The 19038-nt window shown below is 36.4% G+C and overlaps 1 protein-coding gene across 1 annotated transcript in view; it reads left to right on the top strand.

Annotated features, from left to right (window-relative positions):
• LOC125936832 (protein sel-1 homolog 2-like) overlaps window positions 1-12086 on the top strand; it is a 37795-nt gene extending 25709 nt beyond the window's left edge. Inside the window, exon 3 of the mRNA XM_049651162.1 lies at window positions 11480-12086. Within this exon, the coding sequence (XP_049507119.1) occupies window positions 11480-11653 (174 nt within the window). The 3' untranslated portion in view covers window positions 11654-12086. The remainder of the gene's footprint in view (window positions 1-11479) is intronic.
• Window positions 12087-19038: the final 6952 nt, after the last annotated feature.

Below are 19038 nucleotides of genomic sequence, written 5' to 3'. Positions count from 1 at the left end.
GTTTCCCAGAGTGGCTGCACCAGTTTGCATTCCCACCAACAGTGCAGGAGGCTTCCCATTTCTCCACATCCTCGCCAGCATATGTTGTTTCCTGAGTTGTTAATTTTAGCCACGCTGACCAGTGTCAGGTGCTATCTCATTGTAGTTTTGATTTGTATTTCCCTGATGATGAGTGACATTGAGCATCCTTCCATGTTTCTGTTGGCCATCTGGATGTCTTCTTTGGAAAAGTGTCTATTCATGTCTTCCCATTTCTTCACTGGGTTATTTGTTTTTCAAGTGTTGAGTTTGGTAAGTTCTTTTATAGATTTTGGATACTAACCCTTTATCTGATGTTATTTGCAAATATCTTTTCCCATTCCATCATTTGCCTTTTAGTTTTGTCAATTGTTTCCTTTGCAGTGCAGAAGGTTTTTATCTTGATGAGGTCCCAATAGCTCATTTTTGCTTTTAATTCCCTTGCCTTTGGAGATGTGTCAAGCAAGAAATTGCTGCAGCTGAGGTCAAAGAGGTTGTTACCTGCTTTCTATTCTAGGGTTTTGATGGTTTCCTGTCTCACATTTAGGCCTTTCATCCATTTTGAGTTTATTTTCGTGTATGGTATAAGAAAGTGGTGTAGTTTCATTCTTCTGCATAAACAAAATTTTTCCTAAACACCTTTCTAAAAGAGCATACTCCATCACTTTTTAATTGAAATTTCTTTTGAAATTTCATATGTTTTATCATCACATGTCATTATGTATTTATGTAATTGTTCATATTTGACTTACTTCTGGGAACTGAGCTCCATGAATACAGGCTTTTTTTTTTTTAAGTTTATTTGTTTTGAGAGAGAGAATGAGTGCACATAAGTGCCTGCACACATGAGTGGGGGAGGGGAAGAGAGAAAGGGAAAGTGCGAATCTGAGGCAGGCTCCATGCTGTCGGGGCAGAGCCCTATGCAGAGCTCAATCTCACCAACCTGGAGATCATGACCTGAGCCAAAATCAAGAGACTTAACCAACTGAGCCACCCATGGGCACCCCCATGAATACAGACACTTCACTTTTTCACTTATATCTCAAAGCCTTAATTAATCTTTAAAATATAATAAGTGCTTGATAAATGTTTGTAAATGAAAGAATGTCATTGTTTGGTTGATTTCTTTTGTTTGTTTAAGTAGGCTTCCACCCACCCATGGCAGAGCCCAATGCCAGGCTTGAACTCAGGACCCAGAGATTATAACCTTAGCTGAGATCAGGAGTCAGATACTTAACTGACTGAGTCATGCAGGCACCCCAAGAATGTCATTGTTGAGCAATATTTGTATCAGAGACAAAATATAAACTATTTGTCAATAACTTTAGTGAAATTTATTAGAAAAAAAAGATGCTGAAACGAGTAACAAAAAAGACAGTTTTCTAGAGTTTCCTTTTGATTTTAATTTACTTATCACGTGTACCATGAATACTTAATATGGCTATGGGTTGAAATATAATTTTCTGCTCCTTGCAGGTAAAAATGCAGAATATAAATATTCCAGTGTGTACTAGTTCTTGATCATCTCTTAATTTCAGAAAGCTACCCTTATAATGCATTTATCAATTAACAGAGGTGTTATGCTAGCACCATATCATTAGTATCACTAATGCTATTTTATTTTCCCCTTTTACTTTCTACTTTGGCATTTTCCTACATTTCAAAAGTCATCCTTGTATAGCTGTCTATTATTGTTATTTGGTGACTTTGGAAAGTAGATGTACAAATACAAAAAAAAAATAATTAGCATTGTCTTTTCTAGGAAAAAGAAATGTTTTCACTGATGAATGAGTTATTTCTTCTCTGTAAGAGATAACTATTCTCTTAACTCAGGGTGGCTATTGTCATATTTGCTTTGTTGTCTTTTTTTTAATTTTTAGGTATATTAGGAAAAAGTATTCTAAGATTGTTTTATATCCTTAACTGAAAATACTTTGGGAAAAATGAAAGACACTAAAACCTCACTAAAAACATATTTACTTAAATATAAGCATCTCATAAATAACATCTTACTTTAAGGGGAAAAAACTACTAAAACAGTGAGATTTTCAAGTTCAAAAGTGACAGTCCCTTTTTTTCAAATATTATATACATTTATTTAAGATGGCCTACAAAGCTTGACTAATCTGATACACCTTAAATTGCTGATTAAAACCATAATCCAAACAACATCAGTGTGAATATTTGCAATGTGTGTAAATATCTTCACTATCTGATGAGTGATACAAATTTTTGTACTATTTTATTTCTGTATTTTAATTCCATTTTAATTTGTCTGACTACCTTCTTCATTTACCCAGGGTAAGGGTTCCCAAACTTTAGCATGTATCAGAATCACCTGAAGGACTTGTTAAACCACGTTGCTGGGCTTTACCCTCAGAGTTTCTGATTCTGTAGACCTTGAGTGGGTCTGAGAATTTGCATTTCTAACAGATTCCCACGTGATGCTGATGCTGCTGTCCCAGAGACCATACTCAGAACCAATGACCTAGAGAAACCTAGTTTTCTTATAGGAAAACTCTTCTTTTTTTCTTTCTCCTGGCTTTCTCCATAACTTGGGTTTTCTCTGATAATGCCTGGAGCACTAATGTTCATAGTCTTTGGAAATATAGTGGTCTACACATAGGATATGGAATCCACATCTATATGTAGTGGAGAAAGTGGAAATCTAGTTCCTCCCTCTTGCCAAACCAGAGACAGCAGCCTGTGTTGCTCTCTCTGCCACAACCCTGTAGCACCTCATTCATTTACCTCAACAAGGGCCACTAAGGAGGAGGTGCTGAGCTCATCTGGGATTGCCATTACTGTTGTTCTCACTGATGTTTTCAATAGCTCTTATCTTTCACATGCTCTTTATACAGAGAAGTTTTTCAGCAGAATTTAGAGTATTACACAGTGACAAGGAACAGTGACTGTTTTGGGGCATGTGAGCCAGAAAAGAAAAAGGGACAAAGATAGTTAAGTAAAGCAAGAAATGCCCTTGTTGAGCCCTAGGGAAAAGTAAGTCATTGATTGGTAGGCAAAGAATCCTTACCCGCCAGTCTAACGTCACACCTATCGCCCTTTTGCAAGGAATGATACTCTCTTTTCATTCCATAGCAAACATGGCTCGCACTTATTCCTCTGAGACAAACAAACAAACAAACAAACGTATTTGGTTTTCATATATAGTCACACAATTTGGAAACATTACCACATATACAGTTATGTGTCTGGGTGGAGTGAAACTGATTCTCTCCTCCAAAATTCACCTCTGCTCCCCATTCTTCTTCATCCTTGCAACTAGACTCTTCATCCACTCAACCAGTCTCACCAAAGAAGTTATCTTTGACTTTGTCCTTTCTCTTATCCCTACATCCAGTCCATATCTAATCTCCAGCTGCACTACTTCCAAAATGTATCCTAAGTTTGCCCAGTCTATCTCCGTTGCTTCTACACTTCGAATCTCATCATCCCTTCACCTAGTTGACTACAGTAGTCTCTGAACTGTGCTTCTTGCTCCCACTCTTAATCCTGTGCAGTCTGCTCCTTACATGTCATCCAGAATGTCCTTTCTTTCTAAAATATAAATCAGAACATGTCACTTAAAACCCTCTGGTGTCTTCCTCTTATCTTTTGAATAAAATGCTAACCCCTTACCATATCCCTATATGATGTGACCCCTTTTGTCTTTTACAATTCTCCCCTAGCTAATACTCATCCAGCTACTTCAGCCTTAATCCTAGACCATACAAGTTTGTTCCCATGTTAGAGCATTGATACTTGCTGTTCCCTCTGCCTGAAATGCTCTGCCCCTATAACTATGCAGGGCTGCTTTCTTGTAACTAAATTCTTGGCTCCAAAGTCACCTCTTCATTGAGGCTTTTCTTGAGCATCCAATCTAAATTAGCTCACCAACCCCTCTTCATCCTGCATTTCACTCTTTACATCTCCTTATCTTAATCTTTTCATAACATATATTCACACCTGACACTAACTTGTTCACTTGTTTACTGGCTATTGTCTTCTCACAGACAAATGGAAGCTCCATAAGATCAGAATCCCCTGTCTTATCTGCCACTCTATCTTCAATTCCTTATGAATGCCCAGCATAAATGCATTGAACAAATGAATCACTGATTATTATAGCTCTTAAAGAACAAGGTTGAGGGGCGTCTGGGTGGCTCAGTTGGTTGAGCGTCTGACTTCGGCTCAGGTCATGATCTCGCGGTCCGTGAGTTTGAGCCACGCATCGGGCTCTGTGCTGACAGCTCAGAGCCCGGAGCCTGTTTCAAATTCTGTGTCTCCCTCTCTCTCTGACCTTCCCCCATTCATGTTCTGTCTCTCTCTGTCTCAAAAATAAATAAATATAAAAAAAATTTTAAAAAAAGAACAAGGTTGATTCATTACTTGATTATTTCATACCTACTGCCTCCCAGAAACTATTTGAGGAGGCTATGAAAGCCCCATTAACACTAGTCATATTGCTGTTGTTGAAAATTAGGGGTCTAACTTATATTCAGCATCAAATACATCTCTGGCAGCAGTGGGATCCTAGTATATGCTAAAATTGCTGTTCACTGCCCTTAGGTGAAATTAGGCCAGAAAATATATAGAATAAGAGTATTTTCTGCTAGTATAAAGGTTTTTAGATATTCTGCTTAGGATATAAAAAACTATATTTCACAAAACTAAATAATGTTTACTGATTTCCCAAGCTGAAGACCTCATAGTTCATTGATGAACAAAGCAAATTAAATAGCCAAAGTACCTGGATCCTAGTAGTTTAGAATATGAAACAGAAAATAACATTTATTTACAGAGGACATATATAGTCAATATAATAATAGATAATATATATTGAGTATTTACTATGTATAAGGCTTTTCACATATATTAACTTGTATGATCCTTACATCAATCCAGTGAGGTAGGCAATATTATTACTCCCATTTTACATTTACTATTTATATTTATTGTAAACTGAGTCACAAAGGCATTAATTAACTTGCCCACAGTTGGACACAGCTAATTAGTGGTGAACAGAAAATACTTAGAAGGAAATGTAAATGAAATTTTTAAAATCTGTAACATATTTATTTTGGAGTATGATTAATTATGAACAATTGTGAATAAGTTATCTGTTCATATATTAACAAGTTATCAACGTTTCTTGTGTTTAAAAAAGTAAACTTGTGTGTTGTTTTAAAAGTAAAACTTGTTAATTATCATCCAAACAATACGATGTAAAAACCTTTAAGTCAAGCCTCTAGCCTTAGCAGACAGCTTATTCTTTTAAACAGGAAGCTATTAAAAATGTGTTCTGCATCCCAGTACTGTTTTTGTGTGTTTGTTTTTGCTTTCAGGCAAGTGTCATAAGACTAGATCCTACTTTGGAAATGTGTCTAGCCACAAAAACCATGATCTAGCCACAAATAAATTAGGGTTAAATGTATAGCAAGATAAATTCAAACCTTCACTCCTCCAAGCCCACAGATGGTTTAATTTCTCTTAAGAGAGGATGCTTCTACCTTTCCTATGCATTAAGAAAACAAATGATTTCCCCCAAATAAATCCATACATTCATTAGGATCCCATTTCCTTAAGGCATTCTACTTGAGATGAGAAATATACAAAAAGGTTTATAAAGCATCTATAATTAATTGAGTAGATAAAACATGAAATGTATGCCATAGAATGATCTCAGCTGTAGAGACCATAGAGCAGTGAGCTACTGCTAACCAAGAGGGGAAAACACCAGAAAGTCAGAGGAAAGGGAAATCACTGTGGGCCAGAGTGAAATGGGAGAGCTTTGAGGAGAAGGAATTTGAGGTAGGCCTGAGAGCAAGGAGTGATATTTGGAAAATAAGAAAGAGGGAGCAATGAAAACTGAATGAGCAAGGGCGAGAGAGTAGGAAAGAAGCCCTTCTATTTGGGGAACAGAGGGTAGAAGAGTTTGGCTGTTGTGGATGTCCATGTAGGCGTGGGAGTAATAAGAAGTAAGGTTACTATGACATTTTTAGGCTAGACTGTGAAGAATCTTAGATTCTGTCCAAATACGTTTGATTTTATACTGTTGTTGCTGGGAACTGAGGGTTTCTGAGTTGGGCAGTGATATAATCAAACAGATGCTTAAGAAAAACTTATGCAGCCATGAATCTTCAGGAGACAGGGAAGTGAAGAGACAGGAGGGCGAGGTAAGGCATTTTGGAACACCATGTCACTCTGATTGAGAGCTATGGCTGGTCCTTAATGGCCATTAGGAGTTTAAAAATACTTGCAAAGCACATACTTTAAACTTGGAGTTTAAAAACAGACTTCCATTGCATTTGCTGTTTGAAAACTAAAATGTACATTATAAATCCTTCAACAGAAAATTCTGTCAGTAATACTTCTGAAATACCTTCAGAAACCATCCACTGTCACCCTACCATCTTCTTTACTGCCACCATCAATGCTCAGGAACTTCCCTCTTCCCACCCTTTCCCCAATGTATGATATTCTCTATATAGCAGCCAGGGTGACTCTTTTGCAATTTAAGTCAGTCAGTATCACTCTTCCACTCAGAACCTCCAAAGTCTCTCCTTCACACAGAACACAATTCACAATCATGATGGTGGCCTCGGAGCTGCCTCTGCCTTATTTACTACCACCTCCCCCATTCTGCTACAGCTACTCCATCTTACTTACTTGACAACAGTGTGCTCCTCCTCAGGGCCTTTGCTTTTACTTATCACTCTGCCAGAAGTCTCTTTCCTGCAGTGTTTGTAGGATTAACTGTTCCCTTCTTACCCACATAGGGGTCTATTCAAATTTTATCAGAGAACTTGTCCCTAACTATCCGATGTCAAATAATGCAACTTTTATCAATTCTATCCCTACTCTTTAAATAAAAAACAAAACAAAAAATTCCTTTTAAGTCATCACAATTCCAGACTTTAAGATGTATTACAAAGCTGTAATCATCAAGACAGTATGGTATTGGCACAAAAACAGGCACATAGATCAAAAAATAGAATTGAGAACCCAGAAATGGATCCACAAACATATGGCCAACTAATCTTCTACAAAGCAGGAAAGAGTATCCAATGGAGAAAAGACAATCTCTTTAGCAAATGGTGCTGGGAGAACAGGACAGCAACATGCAGAAGAATGAAACTGGACCACTTTCTCACACCATACACAAAAATATATTCAAAATGGATGAAAGACCTAAGTATGAGATAGGAAGCCATCAAAATACTGCAGGAGAAAATAGGCAACAACCTCTTTGACCTCAGTTGCAGCAACTTCTTGCTTGACTTGTCTCTGGAGGCAAGGGAAATAAAAGCAAAAATGAATTATTGGGACCTCATTAAGATAAAAAGCTCCAGCACAGCAAAGGAAACAATCAACAAAACTAAAAGGTAACCAACAAAATGGGAGATTATATTTGCAAATGACATATTGGATAAAGGGTTAGTAACCAAAATCTATAAAGAACTTAACAAACTCAACACCCAAAAAACAATCCAGTAAAGAAATGAGCAGAAGACATAAATAGACACTTTTCCAAAGAAGACATCCAGATGGCTAACAGACACATGAAAATATGCTCAATACTGCTCATAATCAGAGAAATACAAATCAGCACCACAGTGAGATACCAACTCACACCTGTCAGAATGGCCAAAATTAGCAACTCAGGCAACAACAGATGATGGTGAGGATGTGGAGAAAGAGGAACACTTTTGAACTGCTGGTGGGAATGCAAACTGGTGCAGTCATTCTGGAACACAGTATGGAGGTTCCTCAAAAAATTAAAATAGAGCTTCCCTGGGACCCAGCAATTGCACTACTAGGAATTTATACAAAGGATACAAAAATGCTGATTTGAAGGGGCACATGCACCCCAATATTTATAGTAGCACTATCAACAATAGCCAAATTATGGAAAGAGCCCAAATGTCCATTGACTGATGAATGGATAAAGAAGATGTGATATACATACACAATGGAATACTACTCGGCAATGAAAAAGAATGAAATCTTGCCATTTGCAACAATGTGAATGGAACTAGAGGGTATAGTGCTAAGTGAAATAACTCATTCAGATAAAGATGGGGATAATATTATTTCACTCATGTGGAATTTAAGAAACAAAAGAGATGAACATAGGGGAAGGGAAAGAAAAATAAGATAAAAACAGAGGGGAGGCAAACCATAAGAGACTTAAATACAGAGAACAAACTGAGGGTTTCTGGAAGGCAAGTGAGTGGGAGGATGGGTTAAATGGGTGATGGGCATTAAGTAGGGAACTTTTTGGAATGAGCACTGGGTGTCATACATACGAGATGAATCACTGGGTTCTATTCCTAAAGCCAAGACTACACTGTATGTTAACTAACTCGAATTTAAATAAACAAAACAAAACAAATCCATATATGCTGGCTGGGGTTTTTCATGGATGGCCTTTATCAGGTTGAGAACGTTATGTTCTATATTAGTTTACTGAGTATTTTTATCATGGAGGTACTGGATTTTGTCAAGTGCTTTTCATCTATTAAGATGATTGTGTGGTTATTGTCCTTAATTCTATTGATATGGTATATTAATTATTTTCAGATGTTTGGAGACTTAGTTTTAACAAATGATATTCTAACAGGGAAAAAAACCTCCTTTTATCAGTTGATTATTATCTTCCCCACCAGAACATCAGTTTTTGAGTGCAGAGATTTTTTTTTATGGCTGACTCCCCAGTTCTTAGACAAAGGCCTGAGATAAACACTTAGTAAATACCTGTTATTGAATTACATAATCTTTGGGTGCCTTATAGAGTTAGAGAAGGGCTGTCTTCTGGGGTTCCCTAATACTCCAGATGGATGTTGCCCTTCCCACTCTCAGTGGGTAGGAAAGGAATCAAAATCCAGAAACATGGCTTCTATAGAAGGAGATAGGAAGAATAACACCATACAATCAGAGGTGTTTGCCGAATTTGTACTGCCTCTTCACCAAAGCTATTGGCTATCTTTGAATTGAAAATTTTTCCTTTAATGCCAATGACATATGTTAACCCCATTGTGCCAAAGAATGCTGCAGGTTCATCAAAGTCCATGTGTACTTCTTCATGGTGTCCAGATACATTGTTTCCATTCTCCCCTGGCATTTGGGTGAGACCCTGTGACAGTCCCAGCCAATGGACAATGTTTGCCTCTGTGTGCCACTTCCAGGTCTGGCCCATTAAAGAGAAGAAAAGAAAAAAAGCAAATGAAACAAAAAACAAAACAAAAGCCCTTTCTGCACATGTTCTTCTATGCTCTTTCCCTTTCTGTCTGCTAGATGTTAATGCTCCAGGAAACCTTGGAATCCACATGCTGAAGCTTGGCATAGCTTTTGTCTGCCTGGGTCTCTGAATGACAGCACAGAGCAGAGCTACCACTGACTTGAACACCTGCCTGTTGATTTTGAGCCATTACACACTGTGGGTCTGTTTGTTAACATGCAATATTTGTCACCTTCTTACTTTAAAAAAAAATTCATTGCTTGTGTGAAATTCAAATTTAACTGGGCACCTTGTATTTTTATGTGCTGTATCTGGCCACCCTACAATAAGGAATCACATTTAAATTCCTTACATATCCACCCAGAAACTTGTACATGAAGGTGTATAACAGCATTATTCATAATAGCCAAAAGGTGGAAACAGCTCAAATGTACACCAGCAGATGGATGTATGAACAAAAAGTAGTATATCCATGTAAGGAATATTATTTGGCCATAAAAAGATATGAACTGCTGATACATGCTACACAACTTGGATCAACCTGGAAAATGTTATGCTAAGTGGAAAAGGGCAGTCACAAACACTCATGATTTCATTCATATGAAAATCCAGAAGAGAGGAATCCATAGAGAGAAACCATAGATCAGTGGTTGCCTCAGGCTGGGGGGAAGGGGAATGGGAGGATAGGGAGGCTAACAGCTAAAGGACTCATGGTTCCTTCTTGAGGTGATAAAAATGTTCTAAAATTGACTGTGGTGGCAGTCGCACACTTCTGTAAATAGTCTAAAAATCATTAAGCTGTACACTTTAAAATGTACAACTATACACTTATAGTATATGAGTTATATCTCAATAAAGATTTTTTTAAAAACAGTCCTTACATGACTGTATGTCCCAGCAAGCTCTAGCATCTGTGTCACTGCTCTGATGCCTTAGCTACCACTTAGGAAGGCATTAAGCATTTCAGAAAGTGATCTTTAAAAGAGGGAGTTTAGGGGCGCCTGGGTAGCTCAGTCGGTTGAGCGTCCGACTTCGGCTCAGGTCATGATCTCACAGTCTGTGGGTTCGGGCCCCGTGTCAGGCTCTGTGCTGACAGCTCAGAGCCTGGAGCCTGTTTCCAATCCTGTGTCTCCCTCTCTCTCTGCCCCTCCCCCAGTCTCACTTTGTCTCACTGTCTCTCAAAAATAAATAAATATAAAAAAAAATTTTAAAGAGGGAGTTTAAATTGTGATATTGTATAAAAAGCAAATAAATAAAAACCTTGATTCTTCTTGAAGTGGTGTTTGACAAATAAAGAATTTTTTCAGTCTCCAAATATAATCTTGCCTGAAAAAGTAGATATGTAAATTATGAATATGTATCTCCATAAAGCTTTTTAATTTTCTCTCTTAAAATCTTCATTTTCTACTACTCAAAAACAATCCCTCCAAATACCTCTCCTTAGTTAAAATATATTAATTACATAACTGCTGGAAAGTACTTTAGAAAACATTTTTTTACATTTTTCTCCATACAGTCACAAGATCACTATACTTCCCACCAATTTTAAATTTGTAATATGTAAGGAATACCAACATCATCATTTTTTTTAGCTCACACAATTGATATTACCATGACAACTTACCACTAGGAGGGTAAAATTGGTTAAATTCTCCTACTATTTTATTTTATTTATAACATTTAGATTTTAATGCATGGCTCTGCAGTTCAGATGAAAATGCAATAGGTTTAAAAGTTTTTTATTTAGGAGCACCTGGGTGTCTCAGTCGATTGAGCATCCAACTTCAGCTCAGGTCATGATCTCACAGTTCGTGGGTTCAAGTCCCACATCGGGCTCTGTGCTGACAGCTCAGAGCCTGGAACCTGCTTCAGATCCTGCGTCTCCCTCTCTCTCTGCTCCTCTCCACTTGCTCTCTCTCTTTCAAAAATAAATAAACATGTGCTGACAGCTCAGAGCCTGGAACCTACTTTGGATTCTGTATTTCCCTCTCTCTCTGCCCCTCCCCCCATTCGCTCCTGCTCACTCTCTCTCTCTCTCTCAAAAATAAATAAACATTTATTAAAATGAATTATTTAAGTCATCTATGATTTTGATTTGAAAAAAGCAGGAATTAGAGTAATTTCTAATATTTTTAACATGAAGAGATGAAAATTGCACTGTCTTATTTTATCATAGAAAGTTACCCATGAAAAAATGAGCAAAAATATTTTTCTTTGTAGGTATCAGTTAACGAAGTCAAGCGATTTTTATCACATATATTGGAACGAAGAAAATTGATTAAAGTAATCTATCAAAGAGAAAATGCCTTAGGAAAAAAGAAGATTCAACGTAAATTAAGAATAAGAGGAATTCAAAATAAAGATCTCTCAAAAAGAAATAAAAATTGTAAGTAGAATTCTTTCTAACATAAATTTAAAATTACTTGATGTAATCTAAAATAAAATTTTAAATCTACTTTCTGAAAACTCTTAGAATATAGTCATAAATATTTATATACACAAAAGCTTTAAATTTTGTGAGCTTCTTTTAGATTCAGAATTTGTTCTGATGATAATAAGCAAGGTTGATAATTAGGACTCATGGATTAAAAAAAAAATCTCCAGGGGTGCCTGGGTAGCTCAGTTGGTTTAGCATCTGACTCTTGATTTCAGCTCAGGTCATGATCTCACAGTTTGAGTTCGAGCCCCACATCCAGCTCCTCACCGAGAGTGTGGAGCCTGCTTGGGATTCTCTGTCTCCCTCTCTCTCTGCCCTTCCCACTAACTTTCTCTCACTTTCTCACAAAAGTAAATAAACATTTTTTTTAATCTCCAAAATTATGTGGAGAAAACACGTGTCAGTTATTCTGCTAATAGAAACACTCATGCTGAAAACAAAACCAAAATTAATATAGTGCCCCTTTTTTTTTCTAGTCTAGCAATCTAAATCTCTTCCTAGTAAAGACATACCTGGTTAGTTGACAGATTTCTCTGGATGCAAGAAGGGTCTAGAAAATATAAACAATGTCTCCATAGCTTCTGTGTTCAGCAGTTAACTAGCCCTCAGTTATAAAATTTAGGAATCATTTCCAACATTTAATTATTTCCAACAGTTTCATGAAAACTATCTCTTTTCTAACAGATACGTATGAATTTCTATTTTATTAGCATCTTATTTAACAGAGGGAAACTTCTTTGGCAGACAAAAATTAAGGATATCTGTTTTTAATGGCATTATAAAACTATGAACATCTTAAATTTATTTTAAATCTAAGTCATATACATTGAAACATTAATTTGACAATTTTTTGATGTAGAAACATGGCTCGCCTTCTATTTAGCATTGGTCTAATGATTGGCATTTCTAGTACAAACCACACTCAAACTGCATCATCCATGATTTCCCATCTTACATTTTCAATGAAACAAGGGACTAAAAACATTTATGGAACAATCTGTGAAGAGAATCCTTCCAGATATTTGTAGACTTTTTCCTCAGTAATTTATAGATGCTTCACCTACTTAAATTGGATAATTATTAAGGGCTCTCCTTTATCAAGTTTTTTCATTGTTTTCCAGTAACATTAATAGAAACACATTTTCTTTTTGTAATCAGTTTACATATTTTTTAATGTTTTATCTATTTTTTAGAGAGAGAGCACAAGTCGGGTAGGGGCAGAGAAAGGGGAGGACAGAAGATCTGAAGCAAGCTCCATGCTGACAGCAGCAAGCCCAATGTGGGGCTCAAACTCACCAACCATGAGATCATGACCTGAGTCAATGTCGGAGGCTCAACCGACTGAGCCACCCAGGTGCCCCCAGTGTACATATTTTTAATTCAATTCTATAATTATAGTAAACAGGGAAACTGGCACAAAAACATTTGGGATCAAACACTCCTGATCATTGGTAAGCGTGCAAGGTGGGGGAACAGAATTGAACATATTTACTAAAGGAGAATCCCACTACCTGCAAGTATTTAGTGTGCTGTAGACATCAGTAAGAAAGTTAGATAGAGGCAATGAAAAGTGTTGATTAATTTGGCAAGTAAGGAAGGTACAGATTGTTGAAGGAACTTCTGCTGTTTAAAAGAGTAAATAAGAGGGGCGCCTGGGTGGCTCAGTCAGTTAAGCGTCCAAATCTTTTTTATGTATATACTTTATTGCCAAATTGGCTAACATAGTGTGTACAGTGTGTGCCTGGTTTTGGGGGTAGATTCCTGTGGTTCATCGCTTACATTTCTTTTAATATGATTTATTGTCAGATTGTCTTAAGTGTCCAAATCTTAATTTCAGCTCAGGTTATGATCTCACAATTCATGAGATTGAGCCCCACATTGGGCTCTGTGCTGCCAGTGTGGAGCCTGCTTGGGATTCCCTCTCTCTACCTCCCCTATTCGCAGTCTCTCTCTCTCTCTCTCTCTCTCTCTCTCTCTCTCTCTCTCTCTCCCTCTCTCTCTCTCTCAAAATAAATAAGTAAACTTTTAAAAAAAATTTAAAAAAGAGTAAGTATATCACTACATTGTACACCTGAAACTAATATAAAACTGTATGTTCATTATACTGGAATTTTAAAACAAATAAAATAAAAGAGTAAATAATACCACCCTTCAAAAGAGATCTCTTTCCCTTATGTAGAAGTGGTTATATTATACCTAATAATAACAAATAATAAGTTATCTTTAATTGAGAATTTTCTATATTGTTTTAAGTGCTCTACCCAATTTAAGATAGGTTATATTATCTCTACTTTATAACACTTGAAATTTGCAGCACAGAGAAATAATTTGCTTAGCATTATGAAAGTTACCTAGCAGGAAAACTAGGATTTGAACTTAGATGGTCTGGTGCCAAAGTCCTCTAGCCATTATGCCATATGCTTCTCATAAAAGTAAGGTGACAATAATCGAGAAATTTTAATGTCATGCTCCTGAAAATGGCTTTGGGCAAATATTGAATTACATGATAAAGATACTACAATTTCCTGACCACCAAATTTACTTGAAGGTTTTGAAGGAAGTAAATAATAGTAAATAATTGCAAACATCTTTATTTTAGAACTCACACCTATAATGTATGCAAAAGGACTTCAAAATTCATGTTTTGATATCAAAACGAAGACTTCAAAGAAATGCCTTCCTGTTCTCCAGACCTCTAGAGAGTGTTACATGCATTCATCACTGACTACATGAATATTCCAAGGACATTTGAGAAGCCCTGTCTTATAACAGTCTGAAGATTTACATAAATTAGAAAAATATTTCTTCCTGACAGAAGTACATATAGAAGGGTGGTCACTGCTAATAAGACCAACAGATAGAAATTGAGAACTAAGGGACTCCAGAGGTCTCTTATTGATTCTAGTTGATAATTTTTTATGTGAGTCTTATTTGATAATGATTTTTAATTGTTTTACCTTAATATTTAAGAGTGTTTTCTCCCACATTTACTCCAAAAGGCTGCTTCCCTGCTCAGTTGAAGAGTTCTAGATATGACATAAAAATGTTGACATGCATGGACTTGAAATATCAGGTAGAGCTCTGATAGGAAATAAATGGCACATTTAAATTGAGTCCTTTGAGAAAAAGTTTAATAAAGGGTTTGTTGATTACATCAATTAATTAATAAGCTATTCTCTCCTAATTTTCTCTCACTCAAAATTTTGATCAGCATCCTTCCAATCTTTTACCCCAAGTTTTTTTAGAGGAGTTAACAAGATATGGCCAAATTTAGAGCTTAGAGCCCACAATAATTTACCATAAATCTCTAGGATTATATTTACCCACTGATCAACCAGATAAAAATCTAGTGATGAGGTTGAGAAAATAAAACCGTATTTACCAGAATGCTTTGTACAGTGTGCACTGCCCTTGTTATGGAAGATACCTTAATAGGCATTTGTGGATAGAAGGGAGATAAACATCCCCTCCTGATCCCCCACCTCCAACTCAACACAGAAGCCTGGTGTCATCTGATTCCAAATATTTACACATGGAAAGAAATTGCACTGTAGAGCCAGGGAGAAGAATTTTGTTATTTTTGTGAGAGTAAGAAGAAGAGAGAATGGGAGAACAATGGGAGAAAGCAGACATAAGGATCCAGAAAGGTGGTTATTGACTGTGCTAACTTGAGAAACCAGCACAATTCCAAAGTTAGGGGAACCCAAATGATATTTTAAAATTGGTGATGCCTAAGCTGACCATTAAAAGTTGTTTTTGTTCTTAGAATTAATCATCTTTCATTCTGCTCTATGAAATCATTGGTAAAAATCTATATTCCTGACAAATGCTTTTCAAGAGTGAATATTCTTTTGAGACAACTTGAAGAGTTGTTGGTTTCACTGTGGGTCACTGTGAGACAGTCCAGGAACAGTACCTCTCAAATCAGGAATTAAGAAAGTAGGGAAAGCCATGGAGAAGTAACCTTCTCTAGAGGGAGGGTTTGAACTTTACAAGCTGTAGAATAAACTGGGAATATAGGTTATACATGGTTATCAAGCTGGCTAAAAACCTTGTTCAACTCTGTTCTCACTCAGTTCCCACTTCAGCATTTTACACATAGGATATCATAAGAGATGGAATATAGGTGTTCTATAAAAGTGCTGTTCCCAAGACTTACTAGTCTTCCACATACGAGAAATGAGATTTAACTTAACATTGTCAAAAACCTTTTCTAATTCTTAGTGACCACATCTCCTTAACTCAAGGCTTACAAACCATGTATAATAACCTATTAGAGAAATCAAAGAGATTAACATCAAGCTGTTTCTAGAATATGAATATATTTCTCCACATTTTGAAAAGAGAGAAACTGTTTACCCATTTTCCATTTTCCCCCTACCTAGAATTTGTCAAACAATAACCAATAGCATTTGCACTACCATTACTTCAAGGCAAGATCTGTGCCTGGCATTGTATCTGTCACATACTTAATATGAATCAATATTTGCTGAATTAAATTGAGTTGAATTCTTTTTATGTAAAGCTAGGATATAAAATCAGGTCTTCTGACTCCAATTTCAGCATTCTTTGCAATATACTACACTGTAAGTGCTACATAAACATAAGAGAGCCTTCCATTTTTAGAGTATATTTGAATATTGTTTTACAGTTGAACATAATGCTTTCACATCCATTCCATTTTTTTTAATGGCATGTTCATTTTCCCTTTAGGTATCTTTTCACTATAACTTCAATAGCAATCCTTTTTTTCTGAGACAGAATTGAGTATCAGATTAATTACCTTTATTAAATTGTTAGCAAGACAAATCAATAATTAATCATGCACTGGGAACAATGGAGCATATTCCTGCTGGCAACTGGAACACTACTTCTAAGTCCTTCCTGACAAGTCCTTACTGGCATTTCTTGCAGTTAATCATCATTAATTTTGGTGATCAGACCAGATCACTCCTATGTTCTTGATTGGAGAAATTTGTCTTGCAATCTTGCTTTAAGCTTGTCTTGGCGTTCTTTTTTATCACTTCTGGGGTCTGTGACCACTTGGCTAAGTTTATCATGTGTATTCTACTTTATTGACTTTGGAATATATGTGGAGGACATTGCGAAGTGCCATTCATATCCCCCCTTCAATGAGATTCTTAGAGCCCAATTACTGGAAGTGTAGTTCAAAGACAGCCTTCAGCAGTGAAGAGACTGTCTCAGGTGCAAAGAGGCACGTAGCTCGAGGTCATACCTCCTCCCTAGGGCTGCCAATTTCCAATGACTAATCTATTCAGGAATATAAAGTCCTGACCATCTCAGCCTAACTTGAGATGGAGGGCCAGTCAACTGTTTCATTAGCCTTGCATCACAGCTTCTCCCTCTGCCTAATCCTACTTTTTCCCCAGGAGTGCTTTCCAGGGGTGCTTCTTAATAAACACCCTGAACTCTTAGAGTCTGCTTATCAGAGAACCCAAACTGCATACCATTTAATACCTTTCCTATTGCTGAATTTTTTTCTTTAAATCAACAGAATGGTTTTTAATAAGTTGATTTTAAAAGAAAATTACTAAATCTCTCCCATTCTAGCAAAATGGTAGGCTAATCCAGTAGGAAAATCCTGCTACTATAAATACCTAAAACTAATGCCTAAAATATACCAAACTCCCCCCCCCCCGCTCTGTGTGTGTGTGTGTGTGTGTGTGTGTGTGTGTTTAATGCAAAGCTGGTTCACAGGAAACTGAAATCCTCAAGTGCTAGAAATGATGAAAAATAAGGATGCGAATTGATGTTTTGGCAGACTGTGATCAGAGCTGGTAATGCATGAGCCTTGGATTTTTAAATCCCAGGCTGGGAAAATCAAATACACATTGGGATTTTTGACAAGACAATTGGAATGAAGAGCTATGAATAAAACTGAGAGTTTTACAGAGTTGTGCATGCAGTGAAAGGGATATTAGGAAAAAACAGATAAGCCACCTACCATTTTAGGCAGATATCAAGGAAGTTCTTCCTCTATTTAGGCTCTCTGAATTTATGCTACCTGATTTTTTTTTTGGTAATTTCAAGTCAATATGTTCACATATAAGAATTTCCTTCCATCGGTAAGATGATAAGTCTGCAAAACTGACAGAAGCAACACAAAACCAGTTTGGAAAAACATTTGCACATTTCCTACATAAAAAGCCTTGTTGAGGGGCGCCTGGGTGGCTCAGTCGGTTAAGCGTCCGACTTCGGCTCAGGTCACGATCTCACGGTCCATGGGTTCGAGCCCCGCATCGGGCTCTGTGCTGACAGCTCAGAGCCTGAAGCCTGTTTCACATTCTGTGTCTCCCTCTCTCTGACCCTCCCCCGTTCATGCTCTATCTCTCTCTGTCTCAAAAATAAATAAACGTTAAAAAAAAAAAAAAGCCTTGTTGAGGATGAACTTACAAGAAAATTTTATAAATTGCACCAAGTTAAAAAAATCTATTCATAACAAAAAATCTACTCAGAGTCAGTTTGCATGTGCATGCACCGACATACATACGTGGGCACAACATAAGACATTGCACACCCAAGTCTTGATATAGTAGAACAACAATGTGGAAAAAATTATGGAATAAATATGTTTTTAAATTGTTAAGAAACCATAAGAAAAAAGAGAGGTATCATGAAAAAAGGAGTAGACATCTGTGCAAAAGAACCAAATAGAAGTAAAAAAAATGAAAAGTATGTTCATTTAAATTAAGTGAAGGGCTTTAACAGAAGATTAGACACTGTGGAAGAAAAGGTTAATGAACTAGAGAAAGATCAGAAGATACTGCCCTGAATGTAGCCCAGAAAGAAACTAAGAGTTGAAGGACAGAGACCTTTAGATTAAAACAATGTCAAAGATATATGCTATTTGAAAGAGATATACTTAAAACATGACTCAAAAAGACTGAAAGTCAGTGGATGGAAATGATATCACAGCCAATACTAAGCAAAAGAAATCTGATATTTTATGCAGTATAGACTTCAAGGTAAAGCCATAAATAGGGAGAAAACATTATCACATAGTGTTCAAAGGAATAATTCATCAGAACAATATGATGTTGATGTTGAAAAATTCAGGAAAATCTATTAAACCATGAAAATTAATGGAGTTTGGCAAAGTTGCTGGATTTAAAATTAATATATAAAAATCAATAGCATTTCTGTATATGATACAAAAAACAACTAAAAATTAAACTGCTAAAATATTATTTAAAATAGCAATAAAAACTAAAGGTACTTAAGAATAAATCTAACAAAAGATCTACAAGATGTTTAAGAAGTGGAAAAACATAAAACTTTATTCAATAATATAAAAAATACCTGCATAACTGAAGAGTTTTTA

The sequence above is a fragment of the Panthera uncia genome, assembly GCF_023721935.1.
Source record: "Panthera uncia isolate 11264 chromosome A3 unlocalized genomic scaffold, Puncia_PCG_1.0 HiC_scaffold_11, whole genome shotgun sequence".
Classification (NCBI taxonomy): Eukaryota; Metazoa; Chordata; class Mammalia; order Carnivora; family Felidae; genus Panthera; species Panthera uncia.
The sequence above is the reverse complement of the archived record's forward strand: the minus strand, read 5'-3'. Positions and strand labels throughout refer to the sequence as shown.